Below are 23,024 nucleotides of genomic sequence, written 5' to 3'. Positions count from 1 at the left end.
AAAAAAAAGAGAGGGAAATGTTGGGGGCTGGATTTTTGTCTTTTAGTTTGCAGAGGAGGAAACAGGAGAGCGAAGTGGAAGTAGGGCAGACTGCTGTGGAAAAACTCCTTTTTGACTCCTTTTCCTGGTGTTTTTTGATCGTCTGAAGGCAGAAGTTTAACCAAAATGTGTGTGTGTGTGTGTGTGTGTGTGTGTGTGTGTGCATGTGTGCATGTGTGTGTGTCTGTGTGGAGGCCCAAAAACACAGACCAGCACAACAAGGTAAGACTGGATTCTTTCTTTTCCTGATTCTGATTTTTCTTTCTTTTGCAGTGCATTGCTTTTTCCGGCTTTCTGTGTAACTTTAAACATTTTCTTTTCTCAGCTAGAATATTTCCTTCAGGGAGGAATGATTTAAGTTTGACAAAGAGGAAAACTATTAAAGTATTGCTCGTTACATTTTTAAACATGTATTGTCATTTCGAAGGGAGGTTTATTTCCTAAAATAATTGTGTTGTAGCATCATTTAAGTTTCCTTTCAGCTACTTGATGTTGCTTTTCTTTTGCTGTTGTCAGTAGGGGGTTAACTCTTGGAAAATAGCTTTCAAAAGCATTTCAAACTTTGAGCAAATTGGTTTGATTTCTTTCAAAAACTTGAAGACAAAAACTGGGTATGGGAGCACCGCAAAACATAAAATACAATGAAAGGGTGACAAGAAAATTAGTTTAAACTCAGAATAAAATTAGTTTAAAGAGAGACAGAGAGAGAATTATTAGAAAATTACTTTTTAAAAATGCAGAAAAATCTCCAGAAAACTCTGTTTGTATTTATTAAAGTTGTATATTTCAAATTACGTATTATTAATAATAATAATAATAATAATAAGATTTTTGAACCTGTTGCGTATTTTAGGTCATGTTAGTGATTCCCTTGTAATTTCTTGCTTTTTCAGGAAATTTCCCATTCATTTTCTTTTTTTTCCATGTTTTTGAAGAAATCAGGCCAATTCGTTAAGGTTTCACCGGATTAAAGGCAGCCCCCCATTATTGTTGCTCACCCTCCTTTGACCAAGATATATTTCCCAAAGCAATTTTTGTAAATCAAGCTGATACAAGAGGAAGTAAAAATTGTGGACATGGTGCCAAAAAAAAAAAAAAGCAAATCTACTGAGGTGAAATGCCAAGCAGACAAAGCTGGGGCTTTCACTGTTGCTTTTGCTGGTGATTCTGTTTCCGACAGTAAATTACAGTTTCTGCATAGTAAACTTTGCAAGAATACACTTTAGCTGACAACAAGTCAGTTAGGTACAGACCTGTGTTTTGGTAGAAAATTGGTTAAATCTAGACAAGGCAAACAAACAAAGTTTATCTTTTCAGTGAACACTGAAGTATAAAAGGCAATTTAAACACTGGAAAACCTGGGCAAATGTTTGATGAACAACAAAAAAAGAATAAGACAATAAGCAAATTCAGAAAAAAAGTTCTAGAAAAATTACCTGAAAATTAATAAAAATATAAATATATATATAAAGGAAATTACATGACATTTTTTAAGAGATTTAAAAAAAAAAAAAAAAAAAAGGTTAGACTAATTCTATACAATAACCTGAAATATATTATTATGAGAAATATGAATATAAAGTTCTCTGAAAATTGTCCCTGAGCTTTTTCAAAGAAACAATTCTTTATTGTTTTTTGTGAGATATTTCTTGCAGAGGTGCTCTTGTCTTTTTTCTCCATTATTTCTGAAAGAAATAAAACCAATTTGCTTTGTGTTCAAAGTTTAAATACTTGAGAAAAGCATCTGAAAGCAGCACACGAAAGGTTATGTCGCTCCAGGTATCTAAGGGTTAAAAGTGACATTCTGCAGATAAACGGCTTCGTAGTGGCATTTAATAAAAAAATGGATACACCTGCAAGTATGTGATTGCCATCTGACTTCAATTGACTGATAGCCGCTCATTATGTGTGCGCTTGGTTGTGAGATGTGGACGAGAGCAGCGATTAAATGAGGTAACCTCAGGTGTCTGCTCTTCTGTCTGACCTCAGTTTGTGCGAACACATCCAGACGCAGCTCACACAGGTGAAGGTTAAAGAGTCAGAATGAGATTGCAGGATGTCATTAGGAAAACATTGAATTTCCACTTTATTCTGTCAGGAATCACTCTAATCAGAGAGAAAAGGACCCGCACAGTGACCGTCAGGTGTCTAATCTAATCATCAATGACTGAAATAACTGTGTGGGGACTGAGGACAAACTGCTGTAAACTGTAATGTCACATATGTACCATTAGGTGGCACGTTAGCAGCTGAATCATCCCCAAAAAAACCTCTGTTAACATTTGCTTTGGGGCTGCCTCTCACCATTTAGGCTCCTCACAGCAGGAGTCTTACACATTTTTTAACAGTAAACTTCCATGACTTTGAGGAAAGTTTTCAAGACCAAACGTTCTCTGAAATGACCACTGATACACCTCATTGGTTCTTGTCATTACTTTGCAATGGTGATATTAAATATATGTCATTAAAAAACAAACAAACAATGATGTCACTACAGGATCATAACTGAGTATCCCGCTCTCAGTGTGTGGCCACGTATTTATCTGCAGAGACTCTGCTCTTTGCCTGTAGCTTTGGGTTTTTTTTTTTTGTGTGTGTGTGTGTGTGTGTGTGTGTGTGTGTGTGTGTGTGTGTGTGTGTGTGTGTGTGTGTGTGTGTGTGTGTGTGTGTGTGTGTGTGTGTGTGTGTGTGTTTGGGACGTTCCTGGGCTCAGTTTGAAAGTGATCTCTTGACTTTTTTTTCAACTTGATTTATTGGTTTAAAAGGTAGTGACTTGATGACAGACTGTAATTAGTACACATGCAAGATATAGCTTTGAAAATCATGTACACATTGCTGAAAAATGTGAAATGTCAAGTGGACAAAGCTGGCTTTCATTTTCAGCATTTTTGCTGGTGTTATTGCTCACAAACAGTCGTGGACATGTGCATACTCTACCTGAGACTCCGATTGATGATTTAATAATTATCTAATTAGATTTTTGACAGTAGTGTGCTTCTGTGTGTGTGTAAGCTTTCTTGTTCAAACATGACTATGCCGGGTCAGTTTTGTTGTTTCGTTGTTTTTCTGTCTGTTTGTTTTTTCCTGGTTTTGTGCAGAAGAACTGCACAGAGCCTTGATGTCAACTCCATCTAAAACCTTTGTGACCAAATGAAACCCTGACTGAGAGCCAGGCCTTATCTTATTTTACTGTTTTTCTCTAAAACATCGACAATACACAATTTTTGACATGCATTTCTATTTTCTGTATTTTCATTATCATGGATTGTGTGTAAAATTAGGCTATTGTTAATGTAGGATTTATGCATGAAGGTGATTTATAACTAATACACCTTAATGCCATAATCAGCAAAGCGTAATGGTGCAATATCATTATCAAATCATATCATAATCATTCATTCACAAAGATCAATAACAAACTTTAATGTATCAGTGCAGACAAAAGCAAGTAGGCCTTCATACTTACAGCTGTTACATTAGCATATTACTGGCCATTGTTTTGCAATAACATGTACAAGAACACACAGTATACAACATATGGGTGTCCACATACTTTTGACCAGCCAGACAATTTGCCACTTTAACTGTGAAAATTAGTTTTTCCTTTTATTGTCTTGCTTTTGCTTTTTTTCCTCTAAATTCAGTGTCATTTTTGAATTATTCATTATGATTGAATTATAATTAGGCAGAAGCTGAATTACTTTTTGCCTTTAACTATCATGCAGCATTGAAACAAATTATTTTGAAGTTATGTTTGCATCTTGTTCCTCGAGTCTGTCTCAACTCAACCATCTCCCTATTTTAGAAATGTTACTCTTTGTACACTAGAGGGCAGCATAGCATCACTTTTTGAATTCCTCCTTTATTTGCTGGCAATGCAGCACACAGGTGACTCTGTGTTTAGTTATCAGTCTTCTGCAAACAAAAGTAAAAAAGCAAATATTTCTCTTAAAAGAACAAAGTAAAAGCAGAAACAGACCTGCACCGTTTTGGGGCTTTAAAGTAAAACAGGAAAAACAAAAAGACGGATGTTTCATCAGTTTTAATAGTGTATGTCTGTGTTTTAATGTGGATCTTTTACAACATACAGAAATCACTACAGCAACATTTATGAGGACAAAGACCTTAAACATTTTCACTTACAGAACAGAATTTGCTCTATTTAAATAACTTTAAAGTAAATATTACAGGAGCTGTGTGTAAGATTTAAGGGGATTTGGTGGTGTCTAGCAGAGAGGATGGCAGACTGCAACCAGCTAAAACTTCTGCTTAAACTCCTAACTACAGTGGCCGACACGAAAACATGAATGTCCCTATCTGGAGTCAGTGTCCGGTTTGTCTGCTCTGGGCTACTGTAGCAACATGGTGATGTCCATTAACAAGGACCCACTCCCTATGTCGATAAAAACGGCTCATTGTAAGGTACAAAAACACAACAAATCTTATTTTCAGGTCAATATACACTAAAGAAAAAAGATTTCTTATATTATACTCCATTTCTGCTTAAATATCCCCCTAAAACCTGCACAGTGAACCTGTAAAGAACGCACTGTTAACCCTTTCCAACATAGATTGACACCAGTTTTCTTGTGCTGCGTTCAAACATCTTGTACAAGCTAAATAACACTTGCAAATAGTCTGACTTATTTTATAACCACAGGGAGAAAAAAGGCAATGACCAACTTGGCAAGAAATGTTTCACAAACTGCAAAAAAAACAAACAAAAAACTAAAATTATGTTTTAAAAAAGAGGAAAGGATCATTAAAGAATAGTCCACAAATTAGGAAAACATGTAAAAAACTGTATTTATAATTATAATACTTTTATATTTAAATTTAAATAAATAAAATAAATATATACACTTGTTTTTATTTCCAGCACTTTTTTCAAGGTCTATTATCTTGTAACTTTTTAAACTAATTTTTAATCATTTTATTTCTTTTTTTTTTAAGTTTTATTTTTTTGTACGTTTTTAAACTATTTTTAATCATTTTAATATTTTCTTATGTTTTAATCTTTTTTAAGTTTTAAAACTATTTTTCTTACTAAATTCTGTCTTTGTTTGATTATTTTTCTTTCTTTTTTTAAAATAAGTTTTCAGGCCATGTCTTGTTATGTTTTTAACAAGTGTTAACTATCTTTCTGTCTGTTCCATCCCGTCTTCTTTCTTCTCTTCCTCTTTTATCTTTTCACATCCATGTTTGTTTTTTAACACAGAAGACAATCAGTGAACCAATATAACCTTTTGCTGTTCCTGTATCATCAAACTAATGCTGCTCATTTCCCTGGCTGCTGTTCAGCTTCTGCTAATAGAAAAAGAAAGAAAAATCTAAATGGAAGCCTACAAAGAACCCACGAAAGAATAAGGATGAATCTGAATGAACTTCTTTATCTCGTGGAAACGTTTTGAAAATGAATCCACGTCTAGGTATTATTTTCCTGCCCCGGTCTGACATGCAAACAGTGCTGTCTGAATATGAATAACTGTGTCTCAATCTGAAATACTTTCTTATTAGCCTGAATAGAAGCCTTGCTCGCGACACAATAACTCACCGACTTGAGGAGTTGTATTTCTGAGCTGAGCGCCTCTCGCAGCCGCTCCAGCTCTCCTTCTTTATGCATCTCCAGCTCCTTTCTCAGCCTGGTAAACAAATGAAAGCCGTGTCAGTAAGTGAAGGAGCGGCAAAGAAAAGAGCAGAAAAAAACTCATGAAAAGGAGCAACTTGTAAAAGAAAAGCGTCAGCATTTTTGCTTCTACATATTGAGTTTAAACCCACTGATGCTTTTTCTTTGTATGTCTACACTCTGTTTTATCACTGAGAAAATAAACAAAACCAAATAACCTAAAACTGAAACCTATCTTCCACAATGGTTTTCATGCAGACAGTAGATGGGTTTCCATTAACCCTAAAACTGTGCAAATTGAATTTGCAAATACAAGGTACAAGGTAGATTTACTAGTACTTTTTTAAACAAAAAAGTAAGTAAAAAAAAAAAAAAAAAAAAAAAAAGGATTACAATTTGTCCTTGATCCTGCTACATCTTTGGAGTTGAAGGATGAGTTGATTAATAAGAAAAAAATAATAATAATAATAATAAATAAAAATAAAAATAAAAATGAAAATAAAAATAAAATAATAATAGTAACTAACTAATTGAAACAAGTCTATTTTAAAAAAAAATCCCAAGTTTTCATGCTCACAAGAGGTGCTTTTTCAGGTGATTCAAAAAAAGGTAATATTTTGCAAAGCTGCAATGGAAACACTTTTTTTTGTTTTTCTAGGTCACATGATGCTATGTCTATGTGCTTGTCAGTAGGAACTGACTCCCATGATGCAGCAGGAGCTACAAAAGCTGTTATTGCATCACATAACTCTGAGAAAGTTGAGCGGATCATCTGGAAGCTTTGAATCCACAATTCTTCTGTGAACTCGTGGACTATCAGCTCCCAGAAATCCCTCATACGTGGTCAATCCCACATACAAGGGGCTCGCCTTTCCATTATTGCTCCATAACACGCCTGCGTGGCCTTTGATTGGAAATAATGACGGCTAGTGCGATGGCTGCAATAGAAATAAGCATAACATCACTCAATCGAAACGTCGTCTCGCAATTGTGTTTAATCGATATTTTGAAAATATCGCTTAAGTTTTGCGTGAATCTGTAATGGAAACCTGCCTTGTGACTCACGCACAATATATCCCAACTTAAAAGTTGATTTTTATATAAACAGATTTGAGAGTACATGGCTGGTTTGATGCAACTGTAATTTCCAAAACAACTTCATTAAATACTCTGGATTGGTGCAATTTACAGTTTTGACATCAGCCCGGCCTCCACAGCAGGAGACGATGTTTGACAGTCGAGTTAATATTCAGAATGATACAAGTTACTGCGAGCTTACAGGAGACAGTGACTGTGTGATGTTTGCTGAACACCTGACATGTGGATCTGTCTTAGATCATGTAGCTTTCCACGCCTTGCATCATTATTTAACTATTGTGATGCACCTGCTGACTCCAAACAGCAAAAGAAACCTGGCTGAAGCAGCTACTGTACTGATCAAGGTAGCTGAGGAGTCGCAGGGTGACGACAAAGCTGAAGAGTGAGGAGCATTAAAGGTGCCATCAGCTATGTTCTCAAGACTGATTTAACTGCAGTCCTGCTCTAACCAGCTGCGGTCAGTGTCGTCAGGTCCCTGTTATTGTGTCGGTTTGTTTATTAAGATCCCCATTAGCTTCTGTGTTTAACAGTAGCGACTCTTACTGGGGTCTCCATTATTTTCTTTTTTCATTATTTCTTGTTTCTCATCATTGATCTGCTGACGAGCCTGCACCGTGAGCACTGACGGCACTGCGGACTGAAAGAGAAAGTCAAGTTACTGATGCTGGCTGATCCGCTCTTGTTCTCTGCCGGAGTCTCCAAATGTACGCCCCGCTCTCCTTTTTCGCCGATGTCTCCGCCGGTGTCCGCTCCGCTCTGATTCTCCACCAGTGTCTCCGAATGTCCGCTCTGCTCTCGTTTTTCGCCGGTGTCTCCTCCACTGTCCGCTCCATTCTCATCCTCTGCCCGGTGTCTCTGAATGTCTGCTCTATGCTCTTTCCCGACCTATGTCCGCTCCACCGGAGTCCGCTCTGCTCTCATTCCCCGCCGGTGTCACAGATGCATCAATCAGTTGCTCTTTTAGAAAATGTAGCCATTATAATGTTTATTCGATACATAACTGAACTTTTGAATCTTTGTTCAGTGAACATTTATATACAGTATCGGACAACTCCATAAGAAAGAAGCTGTAGAAGAAGAAGGATGTAGAACTTCATGGCAGCACCACGAAGCTTTGTTATTGACTCAACAATCAGCTTCCTTTAAAAAAAAGTTTGCTTGAGTAGTAGCAAAGTAAATATTTCACTACAATTTCATAAACATACATTAAACTGTATTATCAGATCAGTCTGCGTCTAGAAAAAGCATTAGTATTTGGGTGAGTGGCTGTTGTATCTGGTGTTTGAAGGATCTATACTGAGTTACACTTGAATTTGAGAAAACATACTTTTATATTTCTTTTATTGGAAGTTAATGAAACAACAAAACAACTGATCAAAAATTGCATCTTCACAGTGTGAAAAATAACGTTTTAAACTTTACACCTATCTGTGGAGCAAATCAGATTTTTTCAGGTGTGCAGGATGATGTTTCCAGCAGCAGGATATGGCTTTATAGATATCTGTAGTTTCTGCAGTTTAATATTAGATTTCTGCAGCGCAATGACATCCTCAAATGAGCCTTCACAAATAATGCAGCAGTAATATATCAATGAAGAAAATCCGACACATCAAAAAATACATACAACTCCTTCATCATCAGTCCCGGGCACATTGAGTATTTCAGGTATCTTTCTGTAGGGTTGTGTGACAGAACGATCTGCACCCGCAGCCACCCTGTTTTGCACACTGAACACTTTTTAAATGACTGTAGCACTCATTCAAATTGACGTGCATTCAATTTCCAACAATCAATAAGCGCAGAGTTAAATATGCGTTTTAAAGAGACGCCGCAGCGGCCGAGGACACGATTGATGCTTTCAGTTCAGAACGGATGATCATAAGAATGACTGAGAGGAGGCCGCTCTCCCCTCCAAAGCCACTTCCTCAGCACTTCCTGAGGCTAATAAGCGCAGGGGTAATGAAGGACCTGGTATGTTTAATGAGGCTGATGGATGAACAGGACATGCTACCCACATGCATGATTTAAGGCATAGCTGGAAGAGGGAGGGGGCGCGGATCAAGACGACAGAGAAAATAAATAAGGATGCGGCTGATGAGAGTGAAGGAGACAATTATGAGCTGCCTCATTCGTCCTAATAGCAGGAATGGTCAAAATACATTTAATTTAATACTGGCAGAAAAATTTAAGTTACGGTGGATAAATAAAATGATGTATTTTCAAATTTTTATTGAAAAATGACAAGTGAATTGACAATGAATGGATTGAGGCTGCTGAAAGCACCATGTTTTTGGCATCACTTGCAACCTCTTTCTGTAGGGCTGGAAGAAAAAATCAATATAGTGCAGTACTGCAATATTTTAAATGGCAATATTGAACTGATACAGGGATGCCCAGTGTCACTTTTTATACCAATATACATTATTATAATTCAGTGTCATACACATTTTTTTCACTTTTCCATGATTGTGAGGCAAATTTTCAAGACCAAACTTTCTGTAAAACTTGCATCTATACTCCATATCAGTTATTTTTAATAGTTGTTCATTAAAGAAAAACATTTGGCACTTTCTTTAAAAAAATTTTTGGCTTTTTTTTCTTTAAAATTTTTTTGGGATTTGTAAGGGAGAAAAATTGTGATTTTATTTCCTTTAAACATTTTATGGCTTTTTTTCTTTCCTTTTTAAATTTTGACTATTTTTTGCCAATTTTGTGATATTTAAGGAAAAAAGTTTTTGGATGATTTTTCAAGAAAAGGGTTTTTTTCACTCTTCAAAACCTTTTGGCGTATTTTAAGGAAAACATTTTTGGTTAATTTTTTTCCTTGAACATTTTTGAAAACTTTTATAGAAACAAAAATTGGTGATCTCTATTTCTTAAGTACTTTTGGGGATTTTTAAAGAAAACAAGCCTTTCAAACCTATGAGCTATCAAGTTTTCTGAAACGCTAGGTTTTTCCAAAAGATATGAAGCTGAAGTTGCAATTGTATTTTTTTTAGTTTTATTTTTATTTTGCTTCACATTGCAATTATTCATGTGGCAAAGTATATGTTGTCTTTGCGCCAAGAACACAGTAGGCAGAGCAATGGCAGAGAGAAAAAGAGGTGAAACAAAAGTGATATTTTTCTTCAAAATGTCACGAGTTTGCCAGGCACTGCCATGATCAGTGGAAAATCTGGACATTGCACCACTTATAAACGCGCTTCAGTTCCCACCAACTATCATAATTTCACATAACTGCGTGTGGCTGTTATTACTGATCTTTGTGAATTGGACTGTTTTTGCAATGAGGCTCATTTGCATAGAAAAGGGCCAATTTTGCACCACATGTATGCATATTGCCTTATTTAAATATGTGCAAATAGCACAGGTGCAGTGAGACGCTGTTTGCTTGGCAGGTGCAGTTATGGGTCATTTCACCTTTTGTGAAGTGATTTGAGGCATGCAGAGTTTCCTTTTGTCTTATTTTTGCAGGTGTAGCAGCCGAAAAAAAGCCCTGCAAACCGTTTTTGAATTCAGCCCTGAAAGTGTAAACCTCATTGTCTGAATGATTTTGGGGATTTGTTAATCACTTCACATCAGTGGTATTGTAGAGAATACATTATCCAAAGTAGTGGCATCAGCAATAACAATGACCCATCCTTCCTGGAACACTATTGATCTCCAGTCTTTAATTAAATAAAGGAAGTCTCTTTGTGGAGAAACACAGTGGACTGGCGCTCAGCTACCAGTCGTGTTTCAATAGGAGACCTTCAATTCATATTCTACAACTAGTTCATATTCTGTGATGAGCCGACACACCTTTCACACTTCTAATTAGCACTGTCCACTTGTCATTGATCACCAAAGATGCATGTTAATAGCAGGTGACAACAGGGCCTGTGTTCTCATTTTTGAGCTGATTCCTTATGTGCGACACTCACACAGCTGCCTCTTATGATTAGTATTATTCATATTTTTGATGCGAATTCCACATGCTGTGTATTTAATTTTGTATAAAAACAGTACTCCTGACTGCATGTTTCTATTTAACCTTTTGAGAACTGGATCAACATTCCTTTTTTTTTTTCTTCTGTGCTAGGTCTTGCACAAGTATTTAAACATTTTAACCCTCAGCAAAGTGTTTAGATTCATTCAAAACATGGGAGAGATGCAAAGAGCAACTTGGAAATTAATGCTCCACAAACTGCAAGGTGAAGTTAGTAGCATAAAAAATAATTTAAAAAAAGGCAGGTAAAATTATTCACAAAACTATATACATCTTTCTGTCTGTCATTTGTAATTTTAAAATATATTTTTTGTAACTTTTTACTAATTTCTTTCCATTTTTTGAGTCATTCATTGCCTGCCTCCCATGTTTTTGAAAGAAAACGAGCAAATTTGCTCAGATTTATTTTAAACTAGGTTAAATTGTCCACACAACTAGCCTTGATAAACATATTCATATTTATTTGTAATATATACTTTAATTGATTTATTTTCTTTCTTTTTCGTCTAATTTTCAGGTAATTTTTGTAACTTTTTACTCATTTCTTGCCATTTTTAGAGTTATTTCCTCTGGTTATTCATTGCCTGCCTCCCATGTTTTTGAAAAAGAAATCATGCCAAATTGCTGAGATTTCCAGGGATTAATATTGTACAAATATCAGCTCAGTTAAAAGTAAGAATGTTCAGTTTGCTCCATATACTCACTTTTTTATATAAAAGTTCAGTTTTAGTGGAATCATGCTTTAACTGTGAAAATCAAACTGCACTTTTGTTGGTAATCTGCTGTATGAGCGTAAAAGCTTGACTCTGCGCCCCTTATTCATTCTCCCCAACAAACCTCCCTGCATCAATCACATCAGCCTCCGTTTCTTTTTACTTGTTGACTGAATAAAATACACTGCAGATCAAAGCCTTAATTAAGCCAAATGCTCTTAATGCTCTGTTATTTACACTTCTAGATTTGGAGTTGAGCCAGCAGGATAGAGGGAGGGAAACAGAGACGGGAGCTGGACTCACTACTCTATTCAGCACTTCTCACAGTATGATTCAGTTCTGCTCCACATAAATAACACCTTCTGTCTGACGGGCCTGCAGGATGCTGCGTCATATTGTATTTTTAACACTGTGATTCACTTCTTGTCCTTTTCTAGGTGCATTTAGCAAAAAAAGAGGGACTGCAGCTAATAGTGCTGCTGCTGATTTTTTATTTGTTAGACTATACTATAGAACAGTGATACTCAGTTTATGGCCCGCGGGCTAAATGTGGCCCCGACAGGGTGCCAAGTGGCCCCCAACCATTTTCACATTCAAAATAAAAATGAAGTGATAAAATAATAGTATACATAAGTTGACAGAGTGCACAGAACAGCATCAAAATAGAGCTTGTTTATAAAAAAAGGAGGATCTGCGTATCCCCTGACAGAGGTCCTAATAAAGCCCCTAATGTCCTAAAACCCTAGAGATGTCCTAAATTCTTAGAAATGTTCTCAAATACTAGAAACAATCTAAAATACTAGAAATGTCCTCAAATACCAGAAAGTCCCAGAATCCTAGAGACAGTCTAAAATCCCAAAAACAATCTAAAATCATAAAAATGCATCCTAAAATACAAGGTCCTGGAGATGGCCTATTATCCTAGAAACGTTTAAAATTCTACAAATGTTTTAAGAACTGAGAAACATCCTAAAATCTTTGAAATGTCCTAAAATCCTAGATATGTCCAAAAATCCTAGATATGTCCAAAAATCCTAGAAATGTCCTACAATCATAGAGATGTCCTTAGTCCTACAAACATTCTAAAATCCTGGAAATGTCCTGAAATCCAAGTACTAAAGTACTAGAGATGTGCTAAAATCCTAGAAATGTCCTAAAATTCTACAAATGTCTTAAAAACTGAGAAACATCCGAAATCTCTGAAATATCCTAAAATCCTAGAAACATCCTAAAATCTAGCAATTTCCTACGATTTTGAAGATATCCTACAATCGTGGAGACGTCCTAAAGTCCTAGAAACATCCTAAAATCCTAGAAACCTCCTAAAATCTAGCAATTTCCTACCATTTTAAAGATGTCCTACAACCCTGGAGATATCCTAAAGTCCTAGAAACATCCTAAAATCCTGGAAATGTCCTAAAATCTTAGAAACATGTATGGGGCCGTCATATTGCAAAGCAGGCTGAGTATCCCTCCCATAGAAAAAAACCTCAGAGCTTTGATGAGGAGACGACAGTGATTGCACCACACAAAGCCCTCTGACAGGCCTCACCAGACAAAAAAAATGCTCAACTAATTAAACATCACAGCTGCTCAGTCAGGAATATTTAAAATATCAGGAGGCTCTAAGGAAAGCTTCTGTGAATTAACGTTTTTTATGAGCTGCTAAAAAGCTTACTGCTGTGTTTACACTTTGTTTTGTTCTCTTTCGCTCCTTTGTGTTTTATTTGCTTTGATTCCCTTGCAGCATTTACTGTTTACTCTTTAGTGTCTCATAAGGATTATATAATGTGACATAATTTAATTGAAAGTAAATCAGGAAACTGTATTCTGCGTCTGTGTGTCCAAATATATGAATCTCTCTGAGCATGCAGACAGCTGATGAGACTCACCTCAGACAGGTGCTGTCAGTGAGAGGTTTCTGACTGACAAACAGCCTCTCGGCTCGCAGAGATTCTGTCACGGCTTCAGCCTCAATCAGCTGCTGATCCAGCTCTGCAGTCAAGAACAATAAATCACACACAAAATTACTTTCCTCGCAGAGGACAGACACGGGTGCATTGATGAAGCTGTTGCTGAGGTGGCTGAGACCAACACTTTCTTAGCACAAGTTGTCACATGATGCCGCTTTGCAGTGGACTTTCACGTCTATATATCACGCTAAAGGTATCCTTCTATGTCTGTAGACTGTTGCCACTAAGTGATGTCAAAACAAGCACATGTTTCGATTATGCTGCACGTGGTTATGTTAAGGCAACAAAAGCACATAGCAACAAACGCCAGGACGTCAACTAATGCACATGCTGGCACCGATGATTAGGTTTGGGCAAATGAGGCACATGGTAAGGTGTAGAAAAAAAACATTAAATGTGCATCTGTCGCCACAGATTTTGGTGTGTGTCCGGCACCGTTGGCACAAGTGGCCAAGAAGAGAAACAGAAATGAGAAAAGCAAACAAATGCCTGCACAAGCATGAATAAAACCTAGAAACCCTAAAATCCTGGAACTGTCCAAAAATTCTAGACAATCTAAAATCCTTCAAACATCATAAAATTCTTGAAATGTCCTAAAATCCTTGAAAAGTTTTGAAATCCTTGAAACGTTCTAATATCTGAGAAATGTCCTAAAATCCTAGAAATGTCCCAAAATCGTAGACACCTCGTAAAATCTGAACATTTCCTCAAATCCTTGAAATGTACTAAAATCTTAGAGATGTCCTAAAATTTGAGAAATGTCCTAAAAATGTCTTAAAATCCTGAAAACGTCCTCAGATCCCAACATACTTTATGTTCAACATCTGAGCTCGAGACTGTTCAGCTGCCTGAGCAGCTCTTAATTTTGATGCAGTTATAATTTCTACACTTTCCTTTTGGACTTTGATTTCTGTCAAACGGAAGATGAAAATGAGCTGAAAAACTGATGGTCTGCTGTTGGCAGTGTGACTGAAACAACAAAGGAGCTTGTCAAGCGCGTTGCAGAAAAAGGAAAACTGTCGCTGGTGAGAGAAGTGAAGCCGTTTTTTTTTTACATGTGCTCTCTCAGAAACACATCTAACAGAAACTGAATATTTGGTGTTCACCTTTCCGGATGTTATCCAGGCCCTGCAGTTTGAGCCGCAGCGCTCTCTTCTCCTCCTGCACGGAGCTCATGTGACTGCTCCTGCTGCTCATCAGCTCCATCTCTGATTGTGGAGGGAGAAAAAAAAACTCGAGGACTCGAGAATGACTGAGTAAAAATCACCAGGAGGGCTGAACTTTACGTTAAATTTATGCTGCTCAATGAAAGAAAACTTTTTATTTTCAAGGGGATGCAAAATCGCCATTTTTAAGTCACTTTAACTGTTTTACATATTTTTTTAATAATAATAATAAATAATAATAATAATAATAATAATAATAATAATAATAATAATAATAATAATAATAATAATAATTAAATAATAATAATTTCCCTATCTTTTTAAAAATAATTTTACAGATCTACTAATATCTTATTTGTGTAACAGTACTTGCCAAGTTGCTCATTGCATTTTTTTCCCATGTTTGACAAACCAATTTCCACTGATTTTGATTTTGTATTTATATTTTTTGTTGCATTTTATTTAAAGTGACTTTGAGTTCTTAGAAAAGCACTATATAAGTCCTATCAATTCTTCTTCTTATTATCTTTATTATTGTTGAATATCACTATTATTATTTCATCATCACCTGTGGTCATATCTTGCTTGAGCTACTCTACACTGCCTCGGGTATCTCCAGTGGTACTGCTCCGTCTTATTCTGTATCCATAAGCTTTCAGAAAATCTCCACAAATACAGACAAAATGAATGCAGACGACATGAATGCAGAGTACAGACAGAGGGCTCTGTGTGTAACGCTGAGCATAAATGAGCCCATAGAGTCCAGATGGTCAGATTTTCAGACACTGAAGAATTTAGTTTTGCCTTTTTGAATTACAACAAACTGTTATCTCTCCAAAGCCTTCCAGCTTCTCTTATTCTGTGATCTATATGCCTCTTTATTATTCTACAACAACAAATTTTCACTCAGCTCGGTAATGACTCTAAATGCTGATACTTGATATCAGTTTTTTTTGTCATTCTCCAACCACCATAAACCACCTCTATAAATTTAAACCTAAAATCACACTGACTCATTCTTCACTGTGTCAGCAATATGCTGTCAACACATAGGAGCCATTTAATATAATTCATCTACTTTCTACCACTTATTCATCTGCTTATACTATTCTATACAGCACAACATAAATAATAGCTCTGAAATGAGCAGTGGGGGCCACATCTGTGGTAAATAACATCTGTCTCCATGACAACAGCACAGCTGACAGTCTTTTGTGACCTTTGTGTAGTGAGTCCACCTCCCTCTCCAGGTCCAGGATCTCAGTGTGTGTTTGGCTCTCGAACACTACGTCTCTGTTCTCCCGAAGACTGAAGTCACTGTTGAACTTCGAGATCTCTTGGAGGAAGTTTTTTCTCTTCTTCTTTAGACTCCCACTTTATCTTGGCCTGGTATGAAAAGACGGATCATGGGAAACGCTTCCAACAATAACACAAATACAGCTGCTTGTAGAGCTACAACAACCTCTGCTGCTGCTACGACTCGTGACATTACCGATCCAGTTTTGATTAAATCTGTGTCTCACAGTTAAAAGCTTGCAGTATTATTTGACTTTTGGGCAATTTTATAGACTATATTATGAACTGATTATTCAAATTAGAATTACCATGTCGTGGTTGAATGCCTTCATGAAAACCTCAAGTTAAAACTACTTAAAACTACAGATTACATCCATGTCTGTGAAAACATGCACCCTTCTGTGTCTGAGTTACGATGCTGAATAATGACCAGAAAAATGTTTTTGCAGAACGCTATGAGGTCACAGTGAAGCTGACCTTTGACCACCAAATTCTAATCAATTCATGCTTGAGTCCAAGCGGACGTTTGTGCCAAATTTGAACATTGTCACAGTGAAGCTGAAATTTTGATGTAATATTTCATCATTTTATCCTATACACTTTTGTGTGGAATTTTCTCTTAACTAGCAGCTGAAATCTTGAGTAACGGCCAAAAACACGTTTTGTGAGGTCAAGGGCCAAGTGGATGTTTGTACCAAATATTAAAGAAAAAAGTCACTTGAGGCCTTCTCGAGAAATTGCGTTCATGAGAATGAAACGAATGAAAGGTCTCAGTGACCTTTGACTACCAAAATTCAATCAGTCCATCCTTGAGTGCAAATGGATGTTTCTGCCAAATTTGAAGAGATTCCCTCAAGACTTTCTTGAGATATCATGTTCATGAGAACAGGACGGACAACCCAAAAAGTCCTCCGGCCACAGCCATCACCGGTGTGGCGGCATGAAAAGTAGCAGACTCAGTCATTGCACGATTTGGATACATCTACGTAGTTTACACTATAAAAGCTGACCAGGTATTCATATTACATACAACCAATATGATCCAAGATGTAAATATTGATTCGGGCTTTGACCCACCAGACGTTCCCTGAGTTGTCTGTTCTGGCAGAGCAGCTCCTCATTTTGCTTCAACATCTGGTCTTCACATTTCCTCATCAGGTCGTGCTGCAGCCTCACCGCAGACAACCGCTGAGCCTGGAGCACACCGAGACGAGTGGGCAGTGAAGACACGCAATCTGACAGACAGAAGTACTGAGACGGACATACATTAATGACACTTTATAACAGTGATACTCAACTTACAGCTTACTGGCCAAATCTGCCCCCCGATAAAAATAAAGTGAGTCACGTTGGGAATTTTATTCTACTTTCAGTGGCTTTAAGTGTTTTTCTACTTGTAATATACAAAAGGTGCCATAGTGCATAAAACAGCATCAAAAAAGAGCTTGTTTAAGCCCCACTGGAGGATCCCCCGCATCCCCCGACAGAGACCTTAATGTCCTAAAATCCTAGAAACCTTCTAAAATCCTAGAAATGTCCCTAAATCCCAGAAATGACCTACATCTCCCAAACATCCTAAAAGCTGAGAAATATCCTAAAATCCCAGAAACTTCAGAAAAAAACAGAATAATCCTAAAATCATTGAAATATCCAGAAATCCTAGAAATGTTCTTAAACCTGTGAAATTTTCTAAAATTCTAGAAACATCCTACAGTCCTATAAATGTCCTAAAATCCTAAAAATGTATTAGAATTCTAATACATCTAATTCTGTCCAAAGATCCTAGAAATATCCTAAAATCTTAGATGTGTCCCAAAATCGTAGAAACATGTATGGAGCTGCTGCGACTGCCCCCTGGCCTCCTGTCATTTTGCAAAAGTGGCCCCTTAAGCAACACAGGTTGAATATCCCAGCTTTTGCATGATGTGTCAGTGATGCCAAAAATGAGGAGAAATGATATGAAATGAAAATTGTAGGACTCTCAGCTTGCATACAAGGTGACATGTTTGTGATTGTTTCTGGGAAATGGTGGACAAAAACAACTCTTTTTCAACAAAATTATATAGACCTTATAGGCACTCTTAAACTTCTTGTTTATTCCCTGTTTTCTCTTCATCCTGTGTGATTATACGGTAACTTAAAAGAAAACTGCCAAATGATGTAGGAGGGTTAATTTGTGGCTTTTTAAAGATGCCTTTCAGTACAGTTTTCAGTTTGGTACTCGAGCTGTCAGGGAGGAGGTGAGTTTATTGTTTCTTATACGGCAGTGGAGGAGCACAGTCAGCGAGCACAATCAGCTTCCAAGTTTTCTAAACACTGTAATTATCTAAAGACAGCTCTCATAAACTGTAAAACGTTACATCATGAGAGCTGTAAACACACTGTGCTGTAAACACGCCCTGCATATCTGTATGATGTAAACAGTTTCAATATTCGGCTCGCTCAGAGGGGGTCAGAAAAGGTGTCCGCGTGCTGTGTTCTCAGGCTCCAACAGATCTGGCGTTGTGTTCAATAACCTTTTTAATTCGACTGAGTAATTTGCTCTTTTGATCAGACGTCCACTTTTACAAGCATAGGAGGAAGTTGGCCTTATTTCTGAGAGGTCAACAGGCCCGCCTTTTGACATCATATCTCACACATGCTGAAAGGTTTCGCTAATGTTATCCGGTGGAAATTAGCCATTGATTTCACAGTGGCATTTGCAATGTGCGCTGCTGATGGAACGAATGGGAGTGATTAAGTGTTTTAAATCATAAGGCAGATCAGCTCATCAATATGCCAATATGCACTTCTTTACCTCATGTGTCAATGCCACGAATACAGTATGTAAAGGTCACCATACTTGACTATATTTTGTCTTTCTCTTTACATTTTACAAAAATAATATGTAAAATATATAAGAACAGAATAATAAAAAATAAGCAGCAGTGCACCAGTCAAGTTGCAGTTACAGTTGACATTCATGTCTGTGAAAACATGGATATTTCACAATAAATCTGCCCCCCAGCAGCACAGAGGATCTATACGATCAGCACGTTTTCAAAGTGGACACCCAAGATTAGTGTCACCAATTCAGTATCTGAACAAATGTCTCCTGCTGTTTCTGAGATATGAATAATGGCAAAAAATGTTTTTTTGCAGGACATTACAATGTCCCAGTGATGCTGACCCTATATAAAATGTCAACAATTCATCATTTTAGCCTGTGCAGTGGTATGTAGAGGTGAGTTGATCCACATTTCAAAGTCAGTAGTAAGTTTAAAGACTTGTAACATCAGACATGTGGACTTTCACGCAGATGAACATGACTCATTTTGACAAAAAATAAATTAAAAGATCTATATATTACATTAAAGAATAATTTTAACAGCAAATAAGATATCTAAAATTTAAAATTTAACACTATTTTATGACCTTTGAGCGCTAAATTGTATAAAAATTGATTTTAGGATGTTTTATTAAAGCTTTAAGGTCCTGCAGACATTCTAATAATTCACTAATTAGCAACAAGTAAAAGAGAAAACACAATCTGCATTGTGCTCACCTTCATATCCAGTTCCTCATTGGTCTTTTTATACTTTTCAGTGGCACTCTTGATCTTCTCATTGCATCTAATGATGGCCACTTTGACTGAAATACAGAGAAATGATTAGCTAATAACTTGCAAAACAAAAATATCATGCACAATTTAGTAATCCAGGGTGTAAGATGATGTTAGGTGGATTGAATCAGACAAAAATACACCTTAGATCACGTAAACTTGCATGTTGGTGTATAAAGAGCCAATGTTTATGTTACTAACCCACCAAAGTAGCTAAAAACTAGTCTACTAATGTTAGCTTTTGGCTTATTTTGCTGGCTGAAATGCAAAATAAAGTTAGCAAACAAACATAAAGTTACCTTCTTTGAGTTTTTGTGTCTGTTCAGTTAACTGTTGTTCAGTCAGAAGAATTTGTTGAAAGAGTGTATCTAAACTCATTTTAGTAAGTAAAAAGCTGACTTGAAATATTAAAATAAATAGATCTTATGGTATACAGTAAACTAGCTAGCGCCTGGTTAATAAGTACTGTAAACTGTACTGTAAATACGCTACTAAGCCCCGCCCACCATCATTAGCCGCGCCCCGTGATTGGATAGCGAAGATTTGACCCGCCTTACTCTGCCTCTGATTGGCTTATCCTGACATTCTTACCCTAACTCTAACCAATCATACTCCTCTTTCCAAACAAAACGGTGATACAGGGAGTAGGGCGGTTCACAAAACATGAAATTATTATCTCTTTCTCTTTTTTGCATTTTAATGAAGCAAAATCAATTATTGTATAATCTGTGAAATGCTACCTTTATATATATATATATATATATATATATATATACATATATATATATATATATATATATACCTGTGTGTGTGTGTGTATGTATGTGTATATATAAACATCCAAAATTATCCCCCCCAAAAAATGAAGCCTTGCATATTTTAAGCCTTGAATGATGTCAGTTGTGCTGCGTTCAGGTGCCTTTCACAAACATTTGAACCTCTTTAAGTTTAAATGAAACAAAGAGTGGCTTGAAGAAATATCCTGCAAGTTGCAAAAAAATCAGGATAGCATGATAGAGGGACCTAAAAATAAGTTTAAAAAGAAATAATAAATATAAGTTTAAAAAAAAATATTAGAAAATTAACACAAAAAAAGCCAAAACAAAACATGGTGTGTCCAGAAAACTTCATTAATGTGCTTTCATTTAATGATATTACGGGGGGGGAAAGATGCATGGGGATCTTCTCCCCATGTTTTTAATTTTAATGTTTTATTTCTTTTTTTTTTTTTAAGAAATCAGGCCATTTTGTTTAGATTTCAAAAAGTTAAGTGACAGGCCTGCCCCTTGTACGAAATAGTTTTGTTTTGTTTTGTTTTGTTTTGTAAACTTGAAAAAGTGTCAATAAAGTTGATTTAAAAAAAACCTCAAAAAACAAACGTCTCGCAGCAGAGTGCTGCCCAGCCTTTGTCGCTCGCCATTGGCGTCAAAAATGCCCATTTTTTAAGCATTTATTCAACAAAAGGTAAATATTTATCAACTTGTGATAACATAAATGATCATTTCGTACAGACTACAGCTCTGTGAGGAGCCGAAATTAAGCCGACTGTCAAGCTGCGGGCGCACCTAGCAAACTTTAGCGACATTTTACAGGAACAAACGGCGTTAACGTCTCTTACTTGATATGAAGTTAACGAGGGGGAGCTGAATATAAAACGCATACAAGTTGTTTTTCAATGTCTGGAAGTATTTCTGCTGTCTGAAGCATTGGTAATGTACAGAGTATTGCTAAAAACAAACAAACAAAACCGGCTAACGGCTAACTTTGCTACGGTAACGTAGCTAATTAGCACTGTCTAGCAGGCACTTTCCTAGTAACTTTTATTTTGTAACTTCTTCCCATGGTTAGAGAAATAAAGCCAATTTGTTAATTTTTTCAAAGGATGAAACTACTAATATAGTTAGCACGGTCTACCTTGACATTACTTTTTCTTTTTTTGTGGTGGTGCAAAAGCTTTTGAGATGCTAACTGTGACAGCTGACAGGACATCACAGCAACATAACGTGACTCTACTGAGAAACTGCAGGAAGCTGTCAAACATGAAAACATAAATACAAAAAACACCTCACCAGTCTGTTGATTAAGAAATAAAGTAGTTGGATAATTATTTTAAATTATTTAATAAGATTATTTTAATTTTTCAATCACCTTTTTTTCTGGTAATTTCTTTGTTTTTATTTATTTATTTAATTTTTTAAAAATGTATTTTACTTTTCACGAATTTTCAGGAATTTGGGAATTTTTTTGGGGTAATTTCTTCTTTCTGCTCACTGCCTTCTTCCCATGTTTTTGAAATAAATGTGGCCAGTTTTCTTAGATTTCAAAGGGTTAATGGCTGCACTGCAGTAGGTAATTTTTTTTTTTTTTTACGTGGAGGGCAAAGGGTTGACCTATTGTACTCTGCTAGGAGAATCATAGTATCCTCGGAGGGAAAAGAAATTTGGCCCTCAGTAGGCCTACATTGGCATTGATCTGTCAGTCCCCACTCGATTGAGTGTTGGACCGTGAACGTTATGAAGTGCTGTATCGGCACAGTCAGCTCTCTCAACAGTAATCCATTGAGACTCGCTGTCTAACATTTGTCACACAATTTCTGACTTTGACCAATTTTCTCGTTTCACCATCACGGACGGGAAAAAGCCTCTGATCCGGTGCCATGAAGCACATTACCGCGTGAAACGTTTAAATGACCTGAGGAGTACATCATTCTGACATTCATTTGCAAAATTAATATCACATATTGATTGAGGCTTTTCATAAATCACCAGACTGAGCCTTCCTCTGACTGGCAAGGCTCCCTTTGGAGACTTAAGAACAGCAAAGTCATCAAATTGTAAGCAGACAATTATCCTGGATAGCAGCCGGAGCCTGTCTTTCATTTGTACCCATTTTCTGTCTCTTTTCCTGTCATGTTCACTATAAAAATAGCCGTGGACATTGGCCTGTGGCATATATTTAACAAAATGGAAAGTCATTTTGAAAAGTGACTGTACCTTGCAGGATTGATTCATCATACCTGCTTAATCACAGCGTCCTTTTTTTCAGGGATTATTCACTGACGTTTGAGTAAGATCGTTTCATCCCATCTCTGAATGAAGCTGCTCTCCCTCTCTGGGTTTGATTTACTGTGGTGGACGCCAGCATCCATTGATTTCAACCCAGTCTTTAATGCAGAGAGGGGCTCATTGACATAGTCTGGTCCCATGTATTTAGCCAAGTGGATTAGCCTCTGAATAGACCCTATAGGCGATCAATGAGCTATAGGAGCAGTTTACAGGTCGCATGATGCCTCATCCCTGTTATTCTAATCAAGCATTGTTACATTTTTATTCATTAAAGTGATCAGACAGAGGTATTCAAAATGTGATGGTCATATTTTTATGTATACTACAATGAAAAATGAAGTGTGAAACATACAGCCTACACGGTTAATTACAACCAGGATTTTACAGGATGTACCTGTAATATTTCACAATAAATTACTATAAAAATGATACTGTAACTTAATATGAAAGTAATGCAAC

The 23,024-nt window shown here is 36.6% G+C and overlaps 1 protein-coding gene across 1 annotated transcript; it reads right to left on the bottom strand.

Moving 5' to 3' along the window:
• Window positions 1-5,307: 5,307 nt before the first annotated feature.
• Window positions 5,308-19,878, bottom strand: ccdc172 (coiled-coil domain containing 172). Its single transcript, XM_042501686.1, is given in 9 exon segments — window positions 5,308-5,343; window positions 5,594-5,681; window positions 13,357-13,459; window positions 14,544-14,645; window positions 15,823-15,955; window positions 15,957-15,989; window positions 16,977-17,093; window positions 19,444-19,529; window positions 19,800-19,878. Coding segments are annotated over 9 exon segments (777 nt in total).
• Window positions 19,879-23,024: the final 3,146 nt, after the last annotated feature.

The sequence above is a fragment of the Plectropomus leopardus genome, chromosome 15, assembly GCF_008729295.1.
Source record: "Plectropomus leopardus isolate mb chromosome 15, YSFRI_Pleo_2.0, whole genome shotgun sequence".
NCBI classification, from domain to species: Eukaryota; Metazoa; Chordata; class Actinopteri; order Perciformes; family Serranidae; genus Plectropomus; species Plectropomus leopardus.
Note: the sequence above shows the minus strand (reverse complement) of the source record. Positions and strands in the feature narration are given on the sequence as shown.